At 36.7% G+C, this 24,870-nt stretch overlaps 2 protein-coding genes across 3 annotated transcripts; one reads left to right on the plus strand and one right to left on the minus strand.

The window, feature by feature from the left end:
* Window positions 1-846: 846 nt before the first annotated feature.
* LOC134750667 (nucleolar protein 14 homolog) lies at window positions 847-12,060 on the minus strand. The gene is made up of 11 exons (XM_063685898.1): window positions 11,762-12,060; window positions 11,321-11,514; window positions 9,970-10,052; window positions 9,217-9,427; window positions 7,582-7,693; window positions 6,835-6,962; window positions 5,035-5,150; window positions 4,006-4,868; window positions 2,638-3,632; window positions 1,728-1,883; window positions 847-974 (listed from the first exon to the last, which is right to left on the minus strand). Exons 1-11 carry the CDS (start codon window positions 11,954-11,956, stop codon window positions 884-886), a joined length of 3,144 nt encoding a protein of 1,047 aa, XP_063541968.1. The 5' UTR covers window positions 11,957-12,060; the 3' UTR covers window positions 847-883.
* A 1,666-nt stretch (window positions 12,061-13,726) lies between these two features.
* Window positions 13,727-24,258, plus strand: LOC134750456 (uncharacterized). Of its 2 annotated transcripts, none has more exons than XM_063685615.1 (6): window positions 13,727-13,941; window positions 15,329-15,492; window positions 16,757-16,861; window positions 17,442-17,537; window positions 18,337-18,528; window positions 19,603-24,258. In XM_063685615.1, exons 1-6 carry the CDS (start codon window positions 13,899-13,901, stop codon window positions 19,672-19,674), a joined length of 672 nt encoding a protein of 223 aa, XP_063541685.1. In that variant the 5' UTR covers window positions 13,727-13,898; the 3' UTR covers window positions 19,675-24,258. The 2 variants fall into 2 exon arrangements, with proteins under 2 accessions (XP_063541685.1, XP_063541684.1); XM_063685614.1 differs by having other exon boundaries at window positions 13,728-13,941; window positions 16,754-16,861.
* The last annotated feature ends 612 nt before the right edge of the window (window positions 24,259-24,870 follow it).

Raw genomic sequence — 24,870 nt, forward strand, 5'->3', positions numbered from 1 at the left:
ATAAACAGAAAAAAAGTAAATCCGGACCGGACCGGACCGGACCGGACCGGACCGTACCGTACCGTACCGTAGTATGAAGTTCATGGCCTTCACTAAATTAAAAAGCTACATTGTTTCACTCCCTGGAGTGAGGAAAGTCGCACTTTCCTCACTCCAGGGAGTGACGAAAGTAGGCTTGTTCGAGCTGCTGAGGTGAAAAAAATATGCTTTTGTTTACTTTATGGGTCATGGGGGGCGGCAGAGGCCCAATGGCCCGGGGCGCCAAATTTTTAAATACGCCTCTGCGCACTATATGTAGGTACATAGAAAATATCTATAACGGATTAGATACATTGTATAGAAATTTCCATGAAACATAACACTTTGTAACATTTAATTTTATTGTCAGTGACAAACCGTCAGCAGGTTTTAATTTCCTTAATTTTTAATTTTAACATTTTAGGTTTCCGTACCCAAACAGAACAACAAATACTAATAAATAAAATAAATATTTAAGTGGGGCTCCCATACAACGAACGTGTTTTTTTTGCGTAAAGGTACGGAACCCTTCGTGCGCGAGTCCGACTCGCACTTGGCCGGTTTTTTACAAAGCAATAAAAATTCGAAACAAATTTTCCAAAACCGTGTAGTGTAAGTATGGTGTAAGTTTATTATAATTTTCTGCCTTACGTCAGTTCACACATAAGAACTTTGAATGCCGTTGAAGTTCAGCAAAAAAAAATACGATCGATTCCATTTTGAACATTTTTTTTACCCGACTAAGACAAAGCAAAAGGAGGATTGTGATATTGACCGGTATTTGGTAGTATGTACCTTAGCAACTAAGTTGTAAATGAAAGAAATAAGTAATTGTTAATAAATGTAATATTTTAACAAGTACACATTATTTTCCCCGTTTCATTTTTTTGAGCTCCCCTTGCTGTATGGACGCGTCCTTGTAGATCTGTTTCACCTTTTCCTTTCGCATGTTGTCGCTGAAAAGAAAAACAATATGGTCATTTCTTGACTCAAGACAAAAAGGGCTTTATACATAACTCGATCATAATTCCGTTTCGATTTATTAGCGGAAACCTTAGAGGATTAACCAAACGGAGTAGCCATTAACCTTTTCGACGCCATGTCAAACACAAAAGCTGTCATCCAGACGCCAGGTCATGAAGTGTCAAAACTGAAATTAAACTTTATGCACATGCACGTAGGTCTATGACCGGTTAATCGGTCTTGGGCGTTGAACCTTCGGTGCGTATATATCGGTCACAGGTTAACAAGCGTTCCCCTCTGTCGAAAATAGTCTGCAAATGGTCATACACAATGTATAGAGTGACGTTTATCTGACATGGCTATTTTAAAAATTAGCAGACTTTTTGGCAGGCAAATTACAGACAGAGCGTCTCCGTTGGTTATATCCTCCTAGACGGAAACAGAATCATCAGATAGCAGAGTAGGTTATTGGTCCTCAGTGGCGCCCTCTGTTTTCAGTTTCGATACCTAAGTAATCTGATGACAGAGAGAGAGCTTTACCAGTGTGGCGACACTCCTCCTTTCGGGCATTTTCGGCTCCGTTCGGCTCAGCATTGCTCCGAGCAATTATTAGGGTTGGCACAACTTGACGTCCCTTTGCGTGCACGACCACAGATAAGATAATGATAAGAATTTTGACAACCCTAAATAGCCGAAAGGGATAGTGCCATACACGGTTTTGTATTGTATTTGTACATAATACATACCTCTGTATCTTATTCCTGATCTTGACAGAAGCGATATACGACTTATCCCTTCTTATTTCTCTGATCGCTCCCTTCATTTCTCGTTTGATCTTGTGTTGCAGTCGCTGCCGCTCGGCAGTTTCTCGTGACAGTTTAGAGCTCTTACTTCCGGTAAACCTGTCAAAATAACATCAATTTACAAGTCTTTAATAGAGAAAGATAGTCTTATTGCGATTCCTATAAGAGGAAAGAGAAAATAGTACCATGCTTTGTCCTTATCACCGGCCGGGTGGCATCATAGGTAGGAGGCGATGGCGAAATACCGAAATTTATAAGAGTAAAAGAGAAAAAATCCTATGCTGCCCAAATTGTATATGAATATTCTTTCTCTTACCCCCGGTCGCTCGGTGGCGCGTCTATAACTACTTGTATATACTATGTCTATGGCTAGTGCACATGATAAAGTCAGTGTTTTTTTTTCTGTTACCCGAGACATATTGTTTTAATTTTTATGTTATTTTAAGTTATGCGTTTTTATAACATGGGCGTAAAGTAAAAAATACAACGCAAAAGAGGGCTAGAGAGCGAAAATCTAAAGTTCGATATCTGCCTCTCTTTCGTTATCTAGAAAAAAAAATGAAAATAATGCCTAAGAACAAATATACCAACATACATACATTGATCTTGTCAGTTTAAACTACAATAAGAAATATTCGTCAAATCCTTTGATAACTTAGATGTTAAGGTATAGTCTGGCAAGCCAGCTTTGTCTGTAGGAAGAATGTAGGCGCGAGGGTTCGATCTCCCATACAAGTTTTGTATTTCGAGCCTTTTTCTACTGACGAAGTTGGCTTGCCAGAGTATAGTAAGTGAAGATAAGTTAAATAAATAACTAGATACAATTAAAAATCAATATATACTTAGTACTTACACTTCCTGTATATCCGGTTCATATAACCTCAGCACCTTCGGTTTCGCCTTAGCGTTAGTCAAAGGCGTGTATGTTTTCACCTCCAAAGTTCCCTTCATATATTTTATCGTTTCTTCAATAGCACTTGCTATCTTTTTAGGATACAACTCGACATCCAATCTAGTCAATAACTGAATATGAGGATGAAATATACACTCCTGTGCCTCCATTTCACCACAATGCTCAAAAAACTCCCTCATAATCATTATGGAATTATAAACTATTCTAATTTTAAATCCGTTGTCTATGGTATCTGTCAACAAATCGTTCAAACTCATTTTCCATTCTCCTTTCAATTTCGAACAATCGTCTTCCAAATTTAAAATCTTCGCGTCCTTATGCAAACGGAACGGTGGAACGATTTTTATCGGATTTAAAACGGTCGTTTTAGCGCTCAAATATAGAATGCCTCTGATGAAATTTATTGCAGACGGTACAAATCTTTTTGATAATACCGTGTATTCTAAGATTAAAGTAACTAAGAATAGTCCTCTTGATATAGAATATGCATCTCTAAATCTGCATGAATGTAAAATTTGAGACATGAAAGTTAAAGATGGCGACGTGAGTGGATGCCGGAAATCAGAAGTAGGATACAGGATAGAAATTAATTTGAAAAATATCAATGTATCCATATCCGGTATTCGCTTTGGCTTTTTCCTGTATGCCTCATATTTTTCTTTTAATAATTCTGCAAAGAATTTTCTTGAAGATACTTTATTAATTTGTGCAATGTCATAGAAATGCTTGGTTATGTCGTTAAATATCAAGAAAGATTTCATGAGTTCCCCTTCATTTGTTAGATTAGAGAATAAATCGTTGACATATTGAAGCATGTTTGCGAATAATCTTGATAGTTTGTCTTTGTTATTTTCGCCAAGACTTGGGTCGTAGGTTTTTATTAGTTTTTGAATGGCTGTGGCTTGCTGTGTTGGATTTTTTCCTGATAATAATTCCTGTAAAGAAGAATTTATGTTGTTGGGTTAACTAAAGGTTTATTTCAACATCCAGAATTCAAAAACTTTGTAAATAAAAATGCAGTGCAAAATGTACACAAGGTAAATAAAAAATACATCATCTGTGAATGTTTCAGCTGTTCTATCACAGTTCATGAGATACAGCCTGGTGACAGACAAACAGTGGAGTCTTAGTAATAGGGTCCCGATTTTCCCCTTTGGGTACGAAACCCTAAAAACCAAGAACTTTTGTATATAATTTAGTGTACCAAAAATCGTAGATTTATGTATATTACACTTCCACGTTTGGTCACTACGGAAGGAGGGTTTAACGGTGTTTCTGTTAAAACTATTTAAGTTTATGTTTCCTCACCTTAAAGTTTTCGTATTCTGCAGTCTTTCCTAAATACGACTTCAATTGTTCATCGATTTCATCATCACTTTTATCTTTAGTCTGTTTATTTTCATCTTCACTGTCTGAATCACCGATAAGTTTCTTGCGTTTATTATTTAAAACTTTCTTCTGTACATTATTCTGAGTCTCTTCTGTTTCTGATTTTTCTTCTTCACTTGAATCTTCTTCGCCATCAGAATTCAGTTCAACTTTAGATTTCTTCGTATTCTCATTTGTGTTAATTTTACTTACGTTGGCCATTTCTACGTCATCGTCGCTTTCTCCACTGTATTCCTCATCGGAATCATCAACTTTGCTGTTTTGATTTATTTGCGCACTTATTTCATTAATTTTAGTTTTAGGTTTATCATCTGTCCCTGTGTCACCATCATCAGTTTTTATTTTAGATTTAGCTTCTTTACTTGATATTTTATTAGTTTCTTCTTTTTCGCTTTCTTCCTCACTATCATCAGAACTCTCATCTTCAGATTTTTCAGATTTACTAGTTTTTAATATAGAATCTTTTTGAGGGGTTTTACTATCTAGTTCATCATTTTCGTCTGATTCGTCGGTTTCTTCTTCACTATCGTCTGAATCTTTAAATAATATGCTCTTTTCCGTATCTCCAGAATTTTCTTTGCCATCGCTTACTACTTTTTTATCGCTTTTGGAATCTTTTTTACTTTTGCTAGCTGTTTCTTCTTTTTCACTGTCTTCCTCATCGCCACTTTCTTCTTCATCATCATCATCATCGTCACTGTTTTCTTCATTTTTCTCTTCATCATCATCATCCTCTTCTGACTCAGTCAAGCCATCGTCATATTGTTTTTTGGCATTGGGAACTGAAAAAGAAAGAAATAACGTGTATTAGCCGTGTCACGATTACTTACACATCTAATATGAACAATACAATCAATGTATCTTTGGTTTATAGGCAGACAGCAGTTTTATTTTAGAGAATGTGTAATTATACGAGTATGTCCGCTATAATAACCCGTATTAATTTACCTGAATAGTCGTTGAGGATGTGGTCAGGCACAAGAGGCTTTCCATCCTTGTCGTACGCGAGCATGAACTCTTTCTCATCCTCCAGCTCGAAATTGTCATCAAGATCATCAGCTGACCTGGAAACATTGTTATAAACTTTCAAATGACAGGACAGAAAAACGTTTTAAACCTTAAGGCATAAGGGTGTTAGAAATTATGCAAAATTGAACCCTATCCCTTTGAAATAAAGTTAAAAATTAGGTGGGAGATATATTTCCTCTTGATTACTGTGAAATATCTTATGTATAAACGAAATTTACATATTTGGGTTCGTCTAATTAACACAAATGTTATGGCCAGAAAACCAGTTTTTTGGCCTAAAATTGTTCAACTTTGATGACAAATATCTCGAAAACAATGAACTTTGAAGTAAATATGGGATACTATTATTAAGGCTGTTGCTGTTAATATTTTCATTTCATTTTATTTTCATTTATTCACCATAAATTAATATGTGCATTACATGGTATGTCGTCACAAGCGTTAGATACTTAAAATAAGTACAATACATTACAATATATAGAAATGAATTAAAAGTAATTGTTGTCAATTAAATTAATTATAAAATTTCCCTTCAATGGCCTATTTAACATTATGCGAAGTTATTCATGTCAATATTACAGTTTAAATATTCGGTCACAGAGTAGAAGGCATGCTTCCTGAAATAATTAGATATTTTAGTTTTAAAGCTATTTATTGGCAGGTTAGTTATTTGTTATTTCCAATGGCAGTTTATTGAACATTTTGATCTTTACGTAAACGCCATGTTTTTGACATTTTCTAAGCCGCACCTTTGGTAGAAGCAATTTGTGCCTGGATCGCGTGTTATAATTATGTATATCCGATAATTTTAGTTGACAATTTTTTATGGTATCAGTCGATGTCGAGTCGATGGTTTTGAGGATCAAATGTCTGTATGGGACCCATTGTCTTAAAGCAATACAAAAGTCACAAATGATGGTCAAAGTCTGGCACCCGCACTGACGAAACGCTCTAACACAAATGGCAACACATCGTGACGTCACTGTGTCACTTTGCTTAGAAGCCGCTTTGTTTAGAAGCCGTTCCGATGTATGGAAAACAAGGAAATTGCGATTTTGTCGGTGAAATGTTGCGTATTATGTGGCTATACAATATTTTTTTAAATAAAATGGAGCATTTTCTATGAAAAGGGACCTTATTGTCGATGGCGCTTACGCCGCACAGCGTCGCGCGGTATTGTATTTATATCGGAGCATCGTTAACAATGGCGTAAGCGCCATCGACAATAAGGTCCCTTTTTATAGAAAACACCACAAATGTAAGGAATCGAATGGTACCGTTATTTTTTTCCTATTTAAAAGTTAAAAGAAGTTTTTTTTTTTCGAGAGTTTGTTTTTGAGGTCGTGTATTTTTTTATTATTCCCATATATTTTTTAAGTTTACAATTTATTGTGATAAATTGTTAATTTTCAATCTGTTAGAAGTATTAGAACAAATTAAATTATTTACTGAAAATACTTTAATTTGTTTTTATTTTAAGTAGAAACCCCACTATATAGGTATGTATAAATTATAAACTGAAATAAATGTCATATACTAAGAAAAAAAAACTCTGCCGCGATAGCAGAGGACGCTGGTTCGATTCCAGCCTGGGGCACTGGAGGCCTTGGTCATTTTTTCTTAGTATATGACATTTATTTCAGTTTATAATTTTCTATCCATCTAACTAGATTTAGTTATAAAATTCAACATGTGTCAACTACCCTATTGGTGTCTTACCGGTGCTTGACTTTAGCTGATTCCTCGTAGTCTCCTCTCATCCTCATTTCCCTCTCTTTCTCCAGTTGGGCTATCCTTAATTGCTCTTCTCTTTCTAATTTTTCGTCGCTCTTGATTGCATCCGATGGCTGAAATTTATTTTGTGATGTAATTCATTTCAGAAATTAAATGTCGAAAATAACCCAATAAGCATTCATGGGTTTAAAAAACCGGCCAAGTGCGAGTCGGACTCGCGCACGAAGGGTTCCGTGCCATTACGGAAAAACGGCAAAAAATCCCGTTTGGTTGTATGGGAGCCCCAGTTAAATATTCATTTTATTCTGTTTTTAGTATTTGTTGTTATAGCGGCAACAGAAATACATCATCTGTGAAAATTTCAACTGTCTAGCTATCACGGTTCAAGAGACAAAGTCTGGTGACAGACGGACGGACAGCGAAGTCTTAGTAATAGTGTCCCGTTTATTACCCTTTGGGTACGGAACCCTATCTAACTCTCCTTCGCGAACTTTTAGTTTACGTTTTAGACTTTAGTAGTTCTATACAGACGTGCCTCGCACGAGGCATCACGGCCGTACGTGCGTTTGCCTCGGGCGAGGCACATCTAGTCTATCACCACGAACTAAGTTGCTTCGCGCGGCAATTCCCTTGCGAGGCGGCTCGTTTTGTGTGGGCAATGCAAACCGGTTTTTATTTGTATGAAATTTCGGTTAATAACCGGTTATTATACTAACGTCATGAAATACTCACCGTGCCCCGCTTTTCGAAGCGCAGTTCCCGCATCATCTTGTCATAGTCCTGGCTGTTTTTCTCTGCCTTGTTCAGCACTTTGTCTATGGCGGACTCCTCCTCTACTCGCATCCTGTAACCATAAACAATGAGTATCCGTAAAAATAATTAATAGTTTAAAAAACACTAGAAAAACACGATTTTATAAATGCACCTAAATACCAACGTGACCTGAGCGTGTTCAAAGTACATTACGTGACCTTTCTAACAAGCACAAACACGACTATGATACTATATTCCATCATGGAATGCCAGTGCCTATCTTCCGGCTTCATCATCAGACCTTGAAACCTAATCGTGGTCAAAGTTCATTACAAGACTTTTCTAACAAATCCAAACACAGCTATGATACGATGTTGCATCATGAAGTTCCAGTTCATAAAAAAAAAAAAAAAAAAAAAAAAACAGTACTACAAGCAGCTGCCAATTTCCATGACGCTACGATCCTTGGAAGATGGTTAAATTAGTTACCTTAGATTCCATTACATAGTTAGTTTCCATTACATACAGGTCGACCTAATAAAAGCGTGTTAAAAATGCGGCAAGTTTAAAAACGTAGGTGCGAAGGGTTATCGTCCCATAAAAAATTTAAATTTCGCACTTTTTTCTACTGACAAAGTTTGGCAGACTGTTTTATTCTTACTTTGTGCCATGCCACAGAATAAATAATAGTACTAGTTACAGAAGGTTCACTCTCTAACAAAACGCGTATATTCCACAGATATGGCCGCTAGGTGGCGCAAGCGCGAGCAGGCGTCCGTTCCGTAGCGGTGCGAGGCAACTACTATGGCTAGACACCAAAATTGGTGTGGGCCGCATGTACTTGTAGCGACACGACGAAATCGCGGAGTGAGCTACGCCTGGCCATGCCGAGGACACATATTGGGCAAACTTATATCAGTTATGCGGTGGAAATAGTGGAATGAGATAGCAATGTGGCTTGCTCCCTCTAGCGCATAACTTTGTCCCTTGGATTGGCCTACTTTAGCCCAATATGTGTTTTATTTCCTTGATTTATTAATCAACATTTTCTTTTCACTCGTTTCGTTTCGTTTGGGAATTTATATTACTTACAATTATTTTTATTTTACATAAAAATATATTTTTAATTTTCTTGCATAAACGCATTGTCGTCATCATCATCTTCCTCGCGTTGTCCCGGCATTTTTAGTCATGGCTCATGGGAGCCTGGGGTCCGCTTGACAACTAATCCGAAGAATTGGCGTAGGCACTAGTTTTTGCGAAAGCGACTGCCATCTGACAACCCAGAGGTGAAATTAGGCCTTAATAGGATTAGTCCGGTTTCCTCACGATGTTTTTCTTCACCGAAAAGCGACTGGTAAATTTCAAATGATATTTTGTACATAAGTTCCGAGAAACTCATTGGTACGGGCCGGGGTTTGAACCCGCGACCTACGGATTGAAAGTCGCACGCTCTTACCACTAGGCCATCAGCGCATTGACTAGGCAATAAACGCAATGTAAAACAAAATAAAGCATTGCATCACAAAATAAAAATTACAGTGCATTTACCGTAGCCCATGGACACCTGCAACTCCAGTTATCACGTGGTACACAACACTTTGTTTAACCTACTTTTTAAACACAACTGGCTGCAGATCCTTCCATTCACTGTCCAGCTTCTCCGTCAAGTCCAAGGTCTGTTCTTTTTCCTTCTGCTTCTCTGCTTTCCTCTTCTTAGACTCAGCGATCAGCTGCTCTATCAGGTCCTTGTGGGACTTGGCTCCATCTTTGTCAGACTTGGAGAGGACGCCACCACCGAAGTGGCCTTCGGAGACAAAGTCATCTGAAACAGTAGGTGTTTAAGTAAGTATAATTTAGCTAGAGGTGCGCATGCGACTTTCAATCCCGAGGTCGCGGGTTCAAACCCCTGCTCATACCAATGAGTTTTTTGACCTTATGTACATAATTATGAAAATGATGTATAGGCTGGAATATCTATTTATCCTTTCATCTGTGGGAGACCCGAATCGGGCATCAGTTTTTGCAGCAATTTTAAATTCAAACTTTTAACTTCAAGTTCACTATTTAAATAGCAAATCTTTGTCAAGCCACAGATGAAAGGTTATAAGTTCACGTCATGCTTGTATCTCACCAAAATTACAGCCCACCCACCAATTTATTTTGATATTGTTTGTAAGATGCCGAATATGTCGGGGTTCATGTCTATCATTCTAATGAATCATTTTAAAAACGCTTTAGCAGTAAAAAGATTCGCTTTCTAGGTAATTCCCTCGAAACAAAAACATGCCAAAATGGCTACAAACCAATAATTTAATCAAAATAGTAGGTGTTGCATAAAACGTTAATTTTATGAAGAGAACTTACCATCCAATCCCTTGAATCCTGATTCATCTTCTTCATCAGAGCGTGGATCATCAAACTTCTCTATCTGCTCTAAAGTTTGGCCCCTGAGACAGAAATTACGATATATGATCACTAAAGTAACATCATTATTCAGTATTCCATCATTTGTGCCATTTTCAACCAAAAGGGTACTTATTGTCGCTTGTCAGTAAGGCTCTATTTCCATATAGCTTCAATTAGAAATCAACCTTGTCGACAAGTGACAATGTGGTACCTTTTGGTTGAAACCTATTAATTTTGTATGTATTTATATCCTTTATCTTTCTGGTACCTTGTTGTACATTTTGCTACATTTGTCACCCTCTTTTCACTTTCTCCTCTCATCTACTCAAAGGTTAACTGGAAGAGATCCCTCAAAGGGATAAGTTCGCCTTTGTACATCTTATTATTTGTGTAATTTTTAATATGTATATTTGTACAATAAAGAGTTTACTACAACTACTACTAAAACGTCACATTTTATGGTCTTCATCAACAGTTGCATGTTCATAACAATTATTCGTTTTTAGGTTTTCCCAACCACACCTCCCAGACTACCGAACATTCTCCTCACGTGTGAAAGTCAAAAACCGAAATTGGCAAATTCACCCCGTGCAAAATTGCGGGGAGTAAAAGCCAGATAGGATAAAAAAAAAAAAAAAAGAAACAGTTGCATGCAGTGAAATATTTTTGTAAATAAAGTTTATTTTTCTTCTACCTAAATCTGCAAATGGCTGTTCTAGCCATAATCAGATTTTTGTTGTTTTTAGGGTTCCATTCCCGAATGGAAAAAACGGGACCCTATTGCTAAGACTCCGCTGTCCGTTTGTCTGTCACCAGGCTGTCATGAACCGTGGTAGCTAGACATATTAAAAACAGAATAAAATAAATATTTAAGTGGGGCTCCCATACAACAAACTTGATTTTTTTGCCGTTTTTTTGTGTAATGGTACCGAACCCTCCGTGCATGGGTCCGACTCGTACTTGGCCAGTTTTTCTCAGTTATTATTTAGGGTGGTGTTCCGCTGAGCAATAACACCAGTTTACGTGGGAGCTTATTGTATCTTGTCAATAAAGATAAATTTTATATTTGTCAATTAATTTAATTGTCCATTTTACCATTCTGAAAGGATTAAAGAATTCCCTCAATTTAGATTAAATATAATAATAACAGGTCACTCACGTAATTAAAGTCCGTTATTAATATATTTAAAATGTCTGTGTCTCACGGAAGTTTTGTTATTAAAATTCCCTCAATATCATCATCAGATTCTGACCTAGTGAGAGTGTGACCAAGTAGGAAGTACACCTTGACCTAAAATAATAGTCTCACCTGTGTGTCAGCACCTCATCATCAGCCAGATTATAAATATTCTTCCTACTATGTTGCTTCACCCGCTCGGCAGCAAACCGGGCGACCATCCTGTCCTCTGCCGATAACTCACTGTTCTTCTCACCTATACGCTTATCTATGAATGTGTTCGTTTTATGCATCAGCTTCATCTCCGTCCCGATAGTGTCTTTTCTCTACAATAAAAAAAATGGTTATAATCTTTCAAAAATTTGGTATGAGACCAAATTAGGTGTGCATACAAGCCCCTAACCCTTACAATACCCTTTTCCTGTATAAAATTCGAAAGTATCACATGCTTTTTCAATGTATAACAGTAAAAACTAAAAACATGTAAAATTTTATGAATGTTTTATGTGAATATCGTTGACACAAAAACTGATTAAAAACGTATTGAAATTATTTCGATTTGTTATATTTTACCTTTTGTATAGCTTTAGCACGTGAAACACCAGGTAATCCCCTGTCATGTTTGGATTTCTTTCCCAAAACCTTGTGTTTTTCTCTGTTTATGTGCACTTCAAATGGATTTAGTTTCTTCTTGTTCGCCTCCGCTTTCCTCTTTTGCTGAGCTTTGTCTGCAGCTCCAGCATTTCTCTTGTTCTTTACTTTTGCCATTGGTAAATAATATTAGTACAATTTTAATCAAATACCATTAATTAACTTGTCTTCCTCGACGGTTTGCAGGTTAGAAGTTATTATGACAACTATTCACGCGTGGTTTTGACATTTTTGAGAAGTATTTTATAATGAGTTAAGCCAATAATGATTCTTTTATATAGTTTGTCAAAGGACTGTCAGATAGAGAGAGAGATCTATATTTCTCTTTAGCCAAAAGCCAAAATGACTTCATTTTTTTTTTTTAATCATATGGAAAATGACTTCATTTTCTGAGACGTTTTATACCGTTTAAAGACCAGTTATTCTATAGTTTTTTGTTCTTATTTACTGACAATTTGGTTTGACCAACTATACATATAGTTTTTTTTTTTTTTAAGCGGTCCAGACTACGCGGCGCGAAGCCGTGAACGCGAGTGTGGAGTCGATTTCGCTGATTAGCGAAAAGAAAAGAAAGAGATATCGCTTTCTCACTCTTACCTTTGGGTGCGTCGCACAATGACCTTGGTGCGGTGCGATGATGTGTTACGGCCTTTACACTAGTACTGGCACCTAAAAGCAAAGGATGAGTAAAGTTTTTTTGTTCTTGTTTGCTGACAATTTGGTTTGAAAAACTATATATTTTTAAAGAATATATATAAAAGCCCTCCACACTCGTGCGCGAAGCCGCGAACGCGAGTGTGGAGTCTAGTTCGCTAATCAGCGAAATCGACTCCACACTCGCGTTCACGTGGTCTGGACCGGCCTAAAAATTCAAAAAAAAAACTATATGTATAGTTGGTCAAACCAAATTGTCAGTAAATAAGAACAAAAAACTATAGAATAACTGGTCTTTAAACGGTATAAAACGTCTCAGAAAATGAAGTCATTTTGGCTTAAAGGACTCGCATCCAGGCCATAATTGTTTAAAAAAAATGACGTCATTTAAGTCGATATTTTTTTTTTTTTTTTAAATCTGGTTTTTATGGAGGCTTTGGACACTCTAGGTGAACATGTCAGCCTCATGGGTGCTATCATAGTTCCCTACTCAAGGGAGAGGTCAATAAAGTGGTAAACACTGATTGCTTTGTCCGATATAGGTTCTGCCAACCAACAATTGATCTGTCCATTGTGCATGGAAAGTCGATATTAAAAACGCAGATATTGATAGAAATTTATTATTTTTTAATAGTACTAGTGATATTTATCAGTACGGTTTTTACTCACTATTATTTTTAGTCGCTTTTGGCGACATGTTTCGGATTCTTTGGGAATCCTGGAATCCATCCTCAGGCACGAGTGTCCGCGGCGGTTGTAGGTCGTGCACTGCCCAGTGTCAAAGTCAAAATAATAGTGAGTAAAAACCGTACTGATAAATATTTTGAAATATGTCTCACGATAGTTTAAGTGCGATTAGTACTAGTGATATTTAGTTTTTTATTTATTTAAAAATATTTTACTATTTAATACGTATATATTCACGATAATGAGGCATTACACAGCATAGAGTAACGTATATATAACTGAGATTACACAGTGCAAAAGTTAATTGTAACATTGCGGTGGATTGTTCGATCAGTTTTAATATTCGGAGAAACTCTTTTTTTTAACTAAGAACGATTAAAAACTTATAAGGGTTTACTGCAAACGATATATTTTGTTATTTTTAACGTTCTTTCTACATTAAAATTTACTAAATGATAAATTTAACAAAGTAAACAAAACATCACTGCATTTTAAATATGGCGCTATTCAAATGTCAACAAATTCGAGCTGCTGGTTGTGCTGGTTGGTACATTGCGTTGCCACCCCTCTTATTAATTGGTCGATATTATAACCCGAGGAGCCCCGATACAATCCTCGGCTAAATTCGTTTCGACGCCGTGTAGCACCTAGCCGTAGGTATATTATTGTGTGGCTTGCTTCTCTGCATCGCGGGAGAAAATTTACAGACTTCAAGAAAATGGCAGACATCAGCAAGGAAGAACTTGAAAAAGAGATCGCAAGTAAGTTCATCATCTTAAATAAGCTATTTTATACATTTTCCATTTAAAATCTAGACTTCACAAGTATTTTGAGCTAGAAAAGTGCTAGGTTACAGGCTTGCCCGGGCACCTCGTAATGGCTTCCTACATTGTTCAAAGGAACTTATTTTTCACTTCCTTCTTATTAAAATATCTCTGATAGTAAAAGGATTGACCGAAAATGTTTCAAGTGATAGTTGTTAGACATTATTGTGCGGACTTTTCCGGCTATTTGCCTTTATTTTAGGTTTCCTAAATAAGCTTGCCCACTGATGGTTTATTTTTGTACAACGCGTAACTTGCATCATGATGCTCCACGTATGTAGCGCTGCAATGGCGGCCTATTTGCATTAACTTGTTTTGCAAAATGGCGCGCACTACCATACGGAGCAGTATTTACTTGAAACATTTTATTTGAAATGCTTTATTTTATACAATTTTGGTTATTTTTGTGAATAAAGTTGATGTTTTGTCATTTCTGACGACGGCCATTGTTACGTTCCGAATCGCCCATCGATCGTTTATTCGACGCATAGCGTGCTCATGATAAGTAGGCGTTCTTAAATTTTATGCGTATTTTATGAGCATTTCGGAATTTGGAACGAATTTGATAATTTAAACAAAGGTTCCGTTCCGGGTTCCGTACCCAAAGGGTAAAAACGGGACCCTATTACTAAGACTCCGCTGTCTGTCACCAGGCTGTATCTCATGGACCGTGATAGCTAGTTGAAATTTTCACAGATGATGTATTTCTGTTGCCGCTATAACAACAAATACTAAAAAGTACGGAACCCTCGGTGCGCGAGTCCGACTCGCACTTGGCCGGTTTTTTATCTTTGACTTGCTTGTAAGCTTGTTATCGGAGAATTTTAATGGCATTTGTTCTTACATTGTTTTAGTTTAGTTAGCTTAGTAAGACATGACAAAGCAAAAGTGCATGGACAATTGGACAGCTATTTGGTCTCAAAATCTTCTTTCTTTCTTCTAAAAACCCTAAATAAGAAGTTTAAAAGTTTATGGCCTCTATAAGTTGTACAATTACCTACTTTATTTTCGAAATAAAATATAAATAAATAAATGGGCTGCTGGGGTGCTGACGCCAAACAATTTGTGCGTGACATAGGCCGTCGACTTAGGCAAAAGGGAGAGGACCCCTGCTCTGAACCGTTTCTGGTGCAGAAGCTGTCCATAGCCATCTAGCGGGGTAATGCCGTGAGCATTATGGGCACTTTTGTACCGGAAGCGATAACAAACGGGTTTGCCTAATGTAGTTATAATAACTTCATGTAATTATAATAATTATTTGTAAGATATAAATAAGTAAAAAGATCTCATATAATGTATTATTTCCAACTTCCATCACCTGCAGAGATCCTTGAAAATGCAAACCTGGCCAACACATCATCCAAGAAGGTGCGCCAGAAGCTGGAGAAGAGCTTCGACTGTGACCTGAGTGACAAGAGGAAGCTCATAGACCAGCTGGTCATGGACTATGTTAATAGCAAGGAAGATGATGGCTCCGCAGAGGAAGAGGTAAGGAAAACCTGCATATTATTATTTTTCACAGGAGACAAATTGCCCAATGGTAAGCAGTTACTGTGAGGGGGCAGATGGATGGAGCCTCACTCTAAAATGCAGGTACCAGGATGATAGGTATTTGTGCCATTATCAACCAAAAGGTACCATATTGTCGCTTGTCAATAAGGTTGATTTCAAATTGAAGCTATATGGAAATAGCGCCTTATTAACAACCGACAAGAAGTACCCTTTTGATTGAGAATGGCACTTTTATTGATGGTAATAAAAAGGCACCTGTAACAATACAGGCAAGAGGTTAGCCCTCAGATCCAGTTACACTGTATGTATAAAGCACTTTTGTAAATTACTTAGATATTAAAAACTGTAATAGATGTCATATATTAAAGAAAAAGTGACGAAGCCCTCCAGTGGTGAAGGTCGGAATCGAACCGGCGTCTTTAGCTATCGCGGCTAACGCCATGAACCCCTAGGCCACCCCGCCACGATTTGATTTGTTCCCTAACTTGTTTGTACTTAGATATTACCAAAAAACTTACAATTAATGTGCCAATAATGTGCGCGCTAGTTTCTCATGAAATAAAACTATGAAAACGGATTATATCGCGTATATTGAATTTATAATACATCCCGACGTTTCGAACCCTTTACAGCGTTCGTGGTCAACGGGTGACCCATTGTTCGTTCATTAATGTGCCTTTAGGATGTAGTAATAGGTAATCTGGTCTGGAGATGTGTTTGGTGACAAGAGGTCGTGTACATTACACATTGCACTTATATTTATATTGCTTTAACAATTTAGATCTCATCTCAATTATTCAATTAAGTTTATAAAGTATATGAAGAGTATAAAATAACCACAGAGGACTATGTAGGAAAATGATATGTTTACTAATCGAAGTTTTGTATTGAACTGAGACATCTGATCCTGCGAAAGGGATTCCAAGAAGGATTTGAAAAGGAAATTTAGAATGTAAGTGCCAGAAATAGTATGACAGTTGATAGTGTAATGCTCCGTAACACCTAAAACACCTGCAGCACTCTGGTGCTGCAACTGCGTTTCCGGCCTCCAATATGGGATTACATTATTTTCTTGGCGGTCATATTGGTCCGAAAATACTGCAGGTGACAGCTCATTTCAAAGTTTGCGTTAGTTTTGTTTGGCCATAGAATAATGCTCTGTAAACTGCCTGGTGCAAAAACTGTGTGCCTAAAAACAAGATATTTCCTCAGATTTTTACTATTACTTTTTTATCAGGAGGAAGAAGAAGAAGAGGAAAAGAAACCCGCAAAGCGAGCACCGCCCAAGGCCAAAAAGCGCAAGGAGGCCTCTGAAGATGACGGCTCCGGCAGCGACTCTGATGAGGTAAGAGCACAGGCAATAAAACCTAAGGGCCGGTACAGACTGACTGCAACCCGACTGCATGGGAACTGCACGTTACAGTTGGCGTGCAGTTGTTCCCATACAAGCTGCAGTTGAATTGCAGTTCGTCCGTATCAGCCCTAAAGACGTAGCTTTGAGCAATTATTTCATGTTGCCAAATATACAGGGGGATGTAGAGAGCTAGTCCCATTGGTCCCTTAAAAGTCACATGGGCGTCATACAAAAATGCCTGCCGGCCGCTAGTGATGTTGATGTGACGCGTTAAATAAGTAGGTACATTGTTATCATTGTCAATAGATGATGGTATGTACAGGCAATACAGGATTTACCAAATTACCACACTGTCTCATCATCCGTAGATCAGATAAAAAAAAACACATTAGTACAAAAAAAAAACACTTATCTAGGTGTTCAACTTTTTACTTGTTAAAAACATCTCATCATTCAACATTCAATTTCGCTACGATAATATCCATCTCTTGTTGAACTTTTTTGATAAAAATTTAGATTTAGATTCATTTATTTCTCAATAAGTATTACATGTTTATGTTTTTTTTTTCAGAAACCAGCTCCAAAGAAGAAGGGCCGCAAGAAGAAGGGATCCGATGATGATGATGACTGGGGCAAGAAGAAAGAGAAGGCGCCTAAGGCTAAAAAGGTAAATATATTCAACAAATAGAATAAGTAGGTAAAAGATATCTAAACGACTACCTAAATGTTGTCCGAAGAGATCGCTTTTTAGCGATAAGACCGCCTGTTGTTTACCTCTACTTCTGTTGCTGTTTTCTTTCTGTATTTTATTGAGCTGTGCAATAAAGAGTATTTGTATTGTATCGTCAGGTGACAAGCAAAACTCAATAAGGGGTCATCCATTAATTACATCACACGTTTAGGGGGGGAGGGGGTCAAGAAAATGTGACATGTTGTGACAACGGGGAGGGGGGAGTCACAAAGTTTGTGACGTCACATTAACTTATTTATTACATTATTTTATTCACTGTACAGTTAAATAAGTTTTTGGAACGATAATGGTTTTTAATCATTTAATTTTCTTTCCTAATTTGTTTTGGGTTATAAAATTACTAATATTTCTTTTGTCTAAAATATTTTAATAAAATATTAATAATACTTAATTCGATTTGCCGATTTCATTCATAAAATGTGACGTCACACCAGAGAGGAGGGGTTTGCCAAATTTGACCAAGTGTGACAAGGAGAGGGGGAGGAGTCAAGAAACATCGAAATACGTGTGACGTAATTAATGAATGAACCCTAATTACTGAAAAATAATTAAACAAAAATCACCCTTATTCGGATAATAACAGGGTTCACTATGGCTATGAACTTGTGGTGGTACTTAGTGACTTCTGCTTGTTATCCGACGGTATTGTAAAAAGTATCATCGTCATTAATTTACCAATATTCATGAAGTAAATATATATTTTTGATTAATTTAGGCTGGCGGTCGCGGTAAAGGCGGCGGTTACACCCGCGCCTACAAGCTGTCCCCCGCGCTCTCGGACCTCATGGGCGAGGAGGAGATGGCGCGTCACGAGGTCGTCAAGCGTGTGTGGGCCATGATCAAGGAGAAGAACCTGTATGACCCTAATAACAAGCAGTTTGCCATCTGCGATGACGCTTTATACAAGGTATGTGTTTAATTCTGTGACGACTCATTGTTGTTCATGATAAATATAGAAAAACACCGGGCAAGTGCAAAAAACGGCAAGAAAAATCGCGTTTGTTGTATGAAAGACCCACTTAAATATTTATTTTATTCTGTTTTTAGTATTTATTGTTATAGCGGGAACAGAAATACATCATCTGTGAAAATTTCAACTGTCTAGCTATCACGGGTCATGAAATACAGCCTGGTGACAGACAGACAGACGGACGGAGTCTTAGTAATAGGGTCCCGTTTTCACCCTTTGGGTACGGAACCCTAAAAATTGCCGAAGTAACGAATCTAGAGACCTTGCTACTATGTAATTTTTAAGGTAAGTTTAACTAAAATTATCACGACACGTTGTCGTTATGCGGTTTTAGACATGGTTTTCTCAAAGCTGTCTCTAGCTCTCGCTGATCTCATGGGGGAAGAAGAAATGCCACGACATGAAGTAGTCAAACGTGTGTGAGCCATGATTAAAGAGTAAAACCTGTATGTTCTTAATAACAAGCAGTTTGCCATCTGCAATGATCCACTTTATAAGATAAGTTGAATGACCTAAGGAACCCCTTAAGTCATTCAACTTACCTTACCACTCTTTCTTTACTTATATATCTCATTTCATTTCATTTATTTCATGCAAAAACCATGGTTATAAAAGGTGTTACATAGAGATTTGGTACACCCTGCAAGGGCGTAGCACTGTCTTAAAAACTAGTTAAACCTAAAAAGTTAATTTATACAAAACAAGATATGTTTAAATTGGTACTTTCAGTGGAAATATAATAATAATCAATTCGTAGTAAATATATAACATTGAATTGGTGAATTATCGTCAAGAAATAATTTTATAATTATAGCAAATTAGAATGTTAATAATTAAATACTAAAAAATATATAGTTAAATGTCAAGTCGTTAGAATTAGAATAGTTAAATTGTCATCTCTATGGTACAAGCTGACACATTTTTTTTCTTTTTACCTACATGATTATATTAGTTTATCATGACAACCTTTCGTTCTCATAGAAAATTACACTTAAACTGTTTTCCTTTCAGGTAATCGGAACAAAACGCTTCAGAACTTTTGGAATGATGAAATATTTGAAGACTCACTTCTTGGATGAGTAATGTAAGTTTAATAAAAGTGTATCAAGGATATGATCACACTCATCCACCTTTTTACAGAGTGATAAAATTCAAAAACGTGTGGCAAAACTTTAAAGTTGGCAAAATTTATACAACCAAATAAAATAAGGGCCAGTATCTTTCACTAGTTGGAAACTTGTATTCGGGTTTTCACACGTGAATCGTACAGTTTTTATTGATTCCATATTTGTAATTGTTTTTTGTAAATTTTGGTTTTGTATTGCTTGTAAAAATTTACATGTAAAAGTGCCCCTGTGGCCTATTTGCTGAATAAATGTTTGATGTTTGATGAGTCAAAGTCAAAACCAATTATCTACATATTTTCTAAAGATCGAGTCTTGATGATTATTTAAAAGTATTTTTTTAATGGATGAGTGTGTCATTCCTTGTTGGCAAAAATGATTCCTAAAAATGCCATTAAGTCATTTAGTTCTTTATGCATTTATCATTTAATTTGATAAATATAATGTCACGTTTACAATGATCCAAAAATCGATTTAAAAAAATTGTTTGTGGATCAATGTGAACGCGCCCTTAGATTTATTCGACATTTGCCAAATGTCATTGTTGCTTTTTTTTTAACTTTTTGACAGCTAAGTTTAATTATAAGTTAATCCATTAAAGAAATTACAGACGTAAAATCTGTTGTGAATTTTGATTCAAATATTCATTATAGTTTGTGCCATCCACATAGACGCGCCCCACTTTTCAACTCCTTCCGCTTGTAATATTAGTTGTACATTGAGAAATATACCTTTTGTTCGTCGCGACACTCGTGACATCTAGTGTCAAGTAGCGGTACTGATAAATCCGGTACTTGAAGCTAGATAATGACTACGAAAATAAGCAGTATTTCGGATAGAAGAATCTTGAGGGGATTAGTCATCTATGTATTATTAGTCTATGCCACGGCAGGCTTTGCCGCGGTTACCGACAGCCACACAAAGATAATTATATATATGCTAATATATAAATATAAAGAAGAATTAGCAGAAATAAAAAAACAGAAGAACAAGAAAAAAGAAAAGAGGCAGCAGCAAGAAATGTTAACCTTTTGGACGCCAAAGACTGATATATCGGCACCGCAGGTCCAACGCCAAAGACCGATTAATCCGTCATAGACCACAGAGCAACATAGACCTACGTGCATGTGCATAAAGTCACTTCTAGTTTTGACACTTCGGTGACGCGGCGTCCGAGTGACAGCTTTTGTGTTTGACACGGCGTCGGAAAAGGTTAAGGCAGAAGCAGTTAGAAAAAAAAGAGAACAACAAGATAAAGCAGAGCAGAGATTGAGAAAAGTTTAACTGAACAACATAAAAAATCACAACCAATGTTTTATTCTCAAACCAACTACAATTACTTTCGATAATTAAAAAGCTTTTTAGATCAATATGGAAAACCAATATAAAGATCTTGAAAATGTAAGTATGAAAAAGTTCAGAACTTGACTGCCAGAAAGCTGTAAACACTCCAGTCAATGCAATATCTTCCGTAAGTGGAATGCACATGAAAGACAAATGTGACAAACTTGCTAAGTTTCTGAGAGGGGAGCAAGTGCAAGTTTTAGATACTTATGGCACATCATCCTCAGGAGTCAGGACTCCATAACTGCTTTCTTGGCAAAGAAGATAGACAAATAGATTTGCTAGTATCTAGTAATCCAGAGCATAGACTAACTAATGATACTAGACTGCCAATTCCCTTTACATGCTTGTAACCAAAACGCTGCTTGTTTTCGCAGTCGATATCAGAATGTAGCGTCAATTAACAGAAGTGATAAATCCGATATTTGACACTAGATGTCACAAGTGTCGCCTACTTGGTGCCAATGTTCCTACCTCAAAAGGAATTACAAACAAAAAGATTTCTACCTGTCTAGAGGCTACACATCAATGATGAAGGTGTAGTAAAAAAGTACTTTATACAGAATGTCTGGTATATTTAAGATATGATTTGCAATTTAAATTGCTAAAACGCCTTGATTTGTGAATGCTCCCAATCCTCATCGCCCTCGGTTTGGTTGGCAATGGCTGGATCCTTTGTCAGCCTAAAACCTGTCCCAGACATAATTGCAATATCAATTCATGATTTCTTCAATGTTTGTAGTGCTGAATTTCATAAGCTATATGGGAAGCAATTTGTTAAAGTAATAAGACTGATAAGCTCGGAATATCTTGCAATACTGGAGAATATAGATGAAGGAGGCCCAAAGACCAGAGTAACAGTGTTCTTCAATTAGTATTAGTAATAGGAAACATCAGTGCAATAATGGATCTATGCAAAACAGGGGTGCTCACTGACAAGATGTTGAAACAGGCTGAAGGTTTAGCTCTAAATATTGACAATATTAGGAAGAAAATGTTTGAGGAATAGGGAGAAATAAAAAAACAGGAGTTCAAGAAGCAAAAAGTGGAGGCAAATCAGCACGAAATTTAAGGAGAAGTGAACAAAGAAATGTGAAGGCAGTAGCAGTTAGCGTAGAACCGATTATAGTACATTTAATATTATGTTTTCAAATTATATCTATCAGAAATATATCTATCAAAAACCAACCTCAACCAACCAACCTCGATTTGCTACAACTATGTAGGTGGTGCGCTGACGTGCCCAAAATGTGCTCGAGTATTTAGCAAGAAGATAAGAATGATACGTGAGCCACCTAAGGGCGCACCAGAGAGCGGATCAGCTACACGCTAATAACGCGAATTAAAAATTGCCTACTCCAGAGCACACAGTCGCTGTGGCCGAAATCGGTCAGGAGAGCATCATCATCACAAATATATTGATGAGTTGAATACAAGCGTCTTCGTGGATGACAAACTATAAAATATTACGCAATTATGATGATAAATCTTTAGGTCTAACATGTAAAAAACACAAGTAAATTTTAGATTTGGCTAAGAAATTTCTGTGATATCTTTTAATGGATTTTATTGTAAAATGTTAATAGATTTAAGACAGCAATTTTAAGCTACATCTGTAAGAAATATGCATTTAATTCTACATTGACATAATACATTATTATAACAGACATTTGCTAATGTAAATATTCATTAATTTGAAAAAAATGCCATTACACATTTTCGTAGCGCTACACTCGTAGCCGATCCCAGCGTTTTCCCGCTTTGTAGAGGAAAGCGAATACGAACAGAGAATCCGCCGAACAGGTTCCCATCACTCGATTGTGTTAATCGATTTCTAGAATGATCTTAGATCTTATTATATATGGTAGAAATAATAAGTAATTCATTATTTTAAAAAATGACATTAATTGATTTCTAGAAATGATCTAAGATCTTATACTTTAAATATAAAAAGTATGTTACATCATTTAGAACATGGTTCAAAATTGTATGGCAGAAAATCGTACAATAAGAGTATGACCTTATGTTGTTGTAAGACTAAAATGGTCTTTTTGCTTATATGACCCCATATTTTACAATAATACAGTACATAGTAATTATGTACAAATCTGTGGCAACCAAATATTCATATATGCAATAAGTTTCTCACAGTAGAAACCAGTACTAGTTGGAAAATAAACCTTATTTTAATTGAACTAAGGTCAAATGTATAGAACAGAGCAAGATTGAGCCCTTAGCCCTCATTCTCGCGAGCGCTTCTTCAACGCGCGTTAAAAAAGCGCTTGAATCTGCCCGCACGCTAAATTCGACTTAAAGACCAAGGCTTATAGTTGAGAATCCAACAACGCTTGATAAAGAGCGCTACCGCCATCGTGTGAATAAATACACATGTTTCCAGTGTCATTCAAGCGCTTTTTTAACGCGCGTTGAAAAAGCGCTCGTGATTATGAGGCCTTATGGATAAAAATATGGGGAAAAGAGTAGCTACTAACTAAAAGATACATAATACAATGTGTATTACATTTACAAAGGGCCTATAGTGTTGCCACACTTAACATAAGTACCTATTTTTGGAACATCATTACTGTTTAAGATCAGAGATAAATAAATAACACAGACTGCTTCTCTAACATTTCGTTCCTCGAAATGTTTTTTGTATAGCGTTTTGACTCTTGCTTATACTCGGTGGCTAAAAAATAAGTGCATTCCCGTTGCCAGGGAGGTTTTGGGATTATATCTACTAAGCAACTTTTACTATGGGAACAACCCCGAAATCGCAAAAAAAATATTGGCTGATTCATACATTTTGGCTGGTCCATTTTCTATGAGGGTATTTTTTTTCCCTGGCAACGGGAATGCACTTATTTTTTAGCCACCCTGTATAGTTTGATTAGTTTGGCAAGCCATTTCCGGCAGTAGAGAGAGGCGGCAAATTTAAAGAATGTTGTACGGTTGTCTTCCCATACAAAATTTGACTCGCGCCTTTTTCCACAAACAAAGTGGGTTTGCCAGAGTATATTTCAATGTCAACGGTAGAAATGAAGGGAACTAGCATTCTGTATTATTTATCGGTCTCTGGTAAATATTATGTAATTGTAATGAATAAGCCAGTTGCAAACAGGTTTGTGAATCTAGTTCGCTAGATAGAGTATAATTATGCTCTTTTTGGGACGAGTTTGACGGAAATAAAGTGTATAAAGTAATGTTTGTGTTTTATTAGTTTGTCATATAAAAATCTATAATAGAATAATAAAATTCCGATGGACGGACGTGATAAAATACAAGAACATAAGAAAAAGTAGTCTTCTATCATGCTACAGTCTGGCAAAAAAGAGTAGAAATTAAAAAATGGCAACACTGTAGTGTCGTCCCGGTTTTCTTGGATTGATTTGAAAGGGACGACACTACAATGTTGCCACTTTTTAATTTCTACTCTTTTTTTGCCAGACAAGTGGCATTTGGTAAAATAGCATTGTATCGATTGCACACGGTGCGTGCAACATCGCATGTTGGGGGTGTAAAGAACAAAGAATACAATACTTACTAAAAGAAGGAGATAAAGAAGCACGTACGCAAACAAGTTTATAATTATGCAGGGGTGTCAGTTATATCTGCAGTTTACTGTACCGTCGACGTCAAAGATATGTTTACACTTATGTACCTTATCCCTTTGTAATAGGGCGTAAAATATAGTGATAATTGACATCGACTACAAAAACATGCTGCGCATTATAGCCCGCGCCTTGTAATGTGCAAGCTGCATGCGCCGTGTGCAAAATCATTAAAGTTTACATTCCAACGCGATAACGAT

The sequence above is a fragment of the Cydia strobilella genome, chromosome 20 (assembly GCF_947568885.1).
Source record: "Cydia strobilella chromosome 20, ilCydStro3.1, whole genome shotgun sequence".
In the NCBI taxonomy this organism is placed as follows: Eukaryota; Metazoa; Arthropoda; class Insecta; order Lepidoptera; family Tortricidae; genus Cydia; species Cydia strobilella.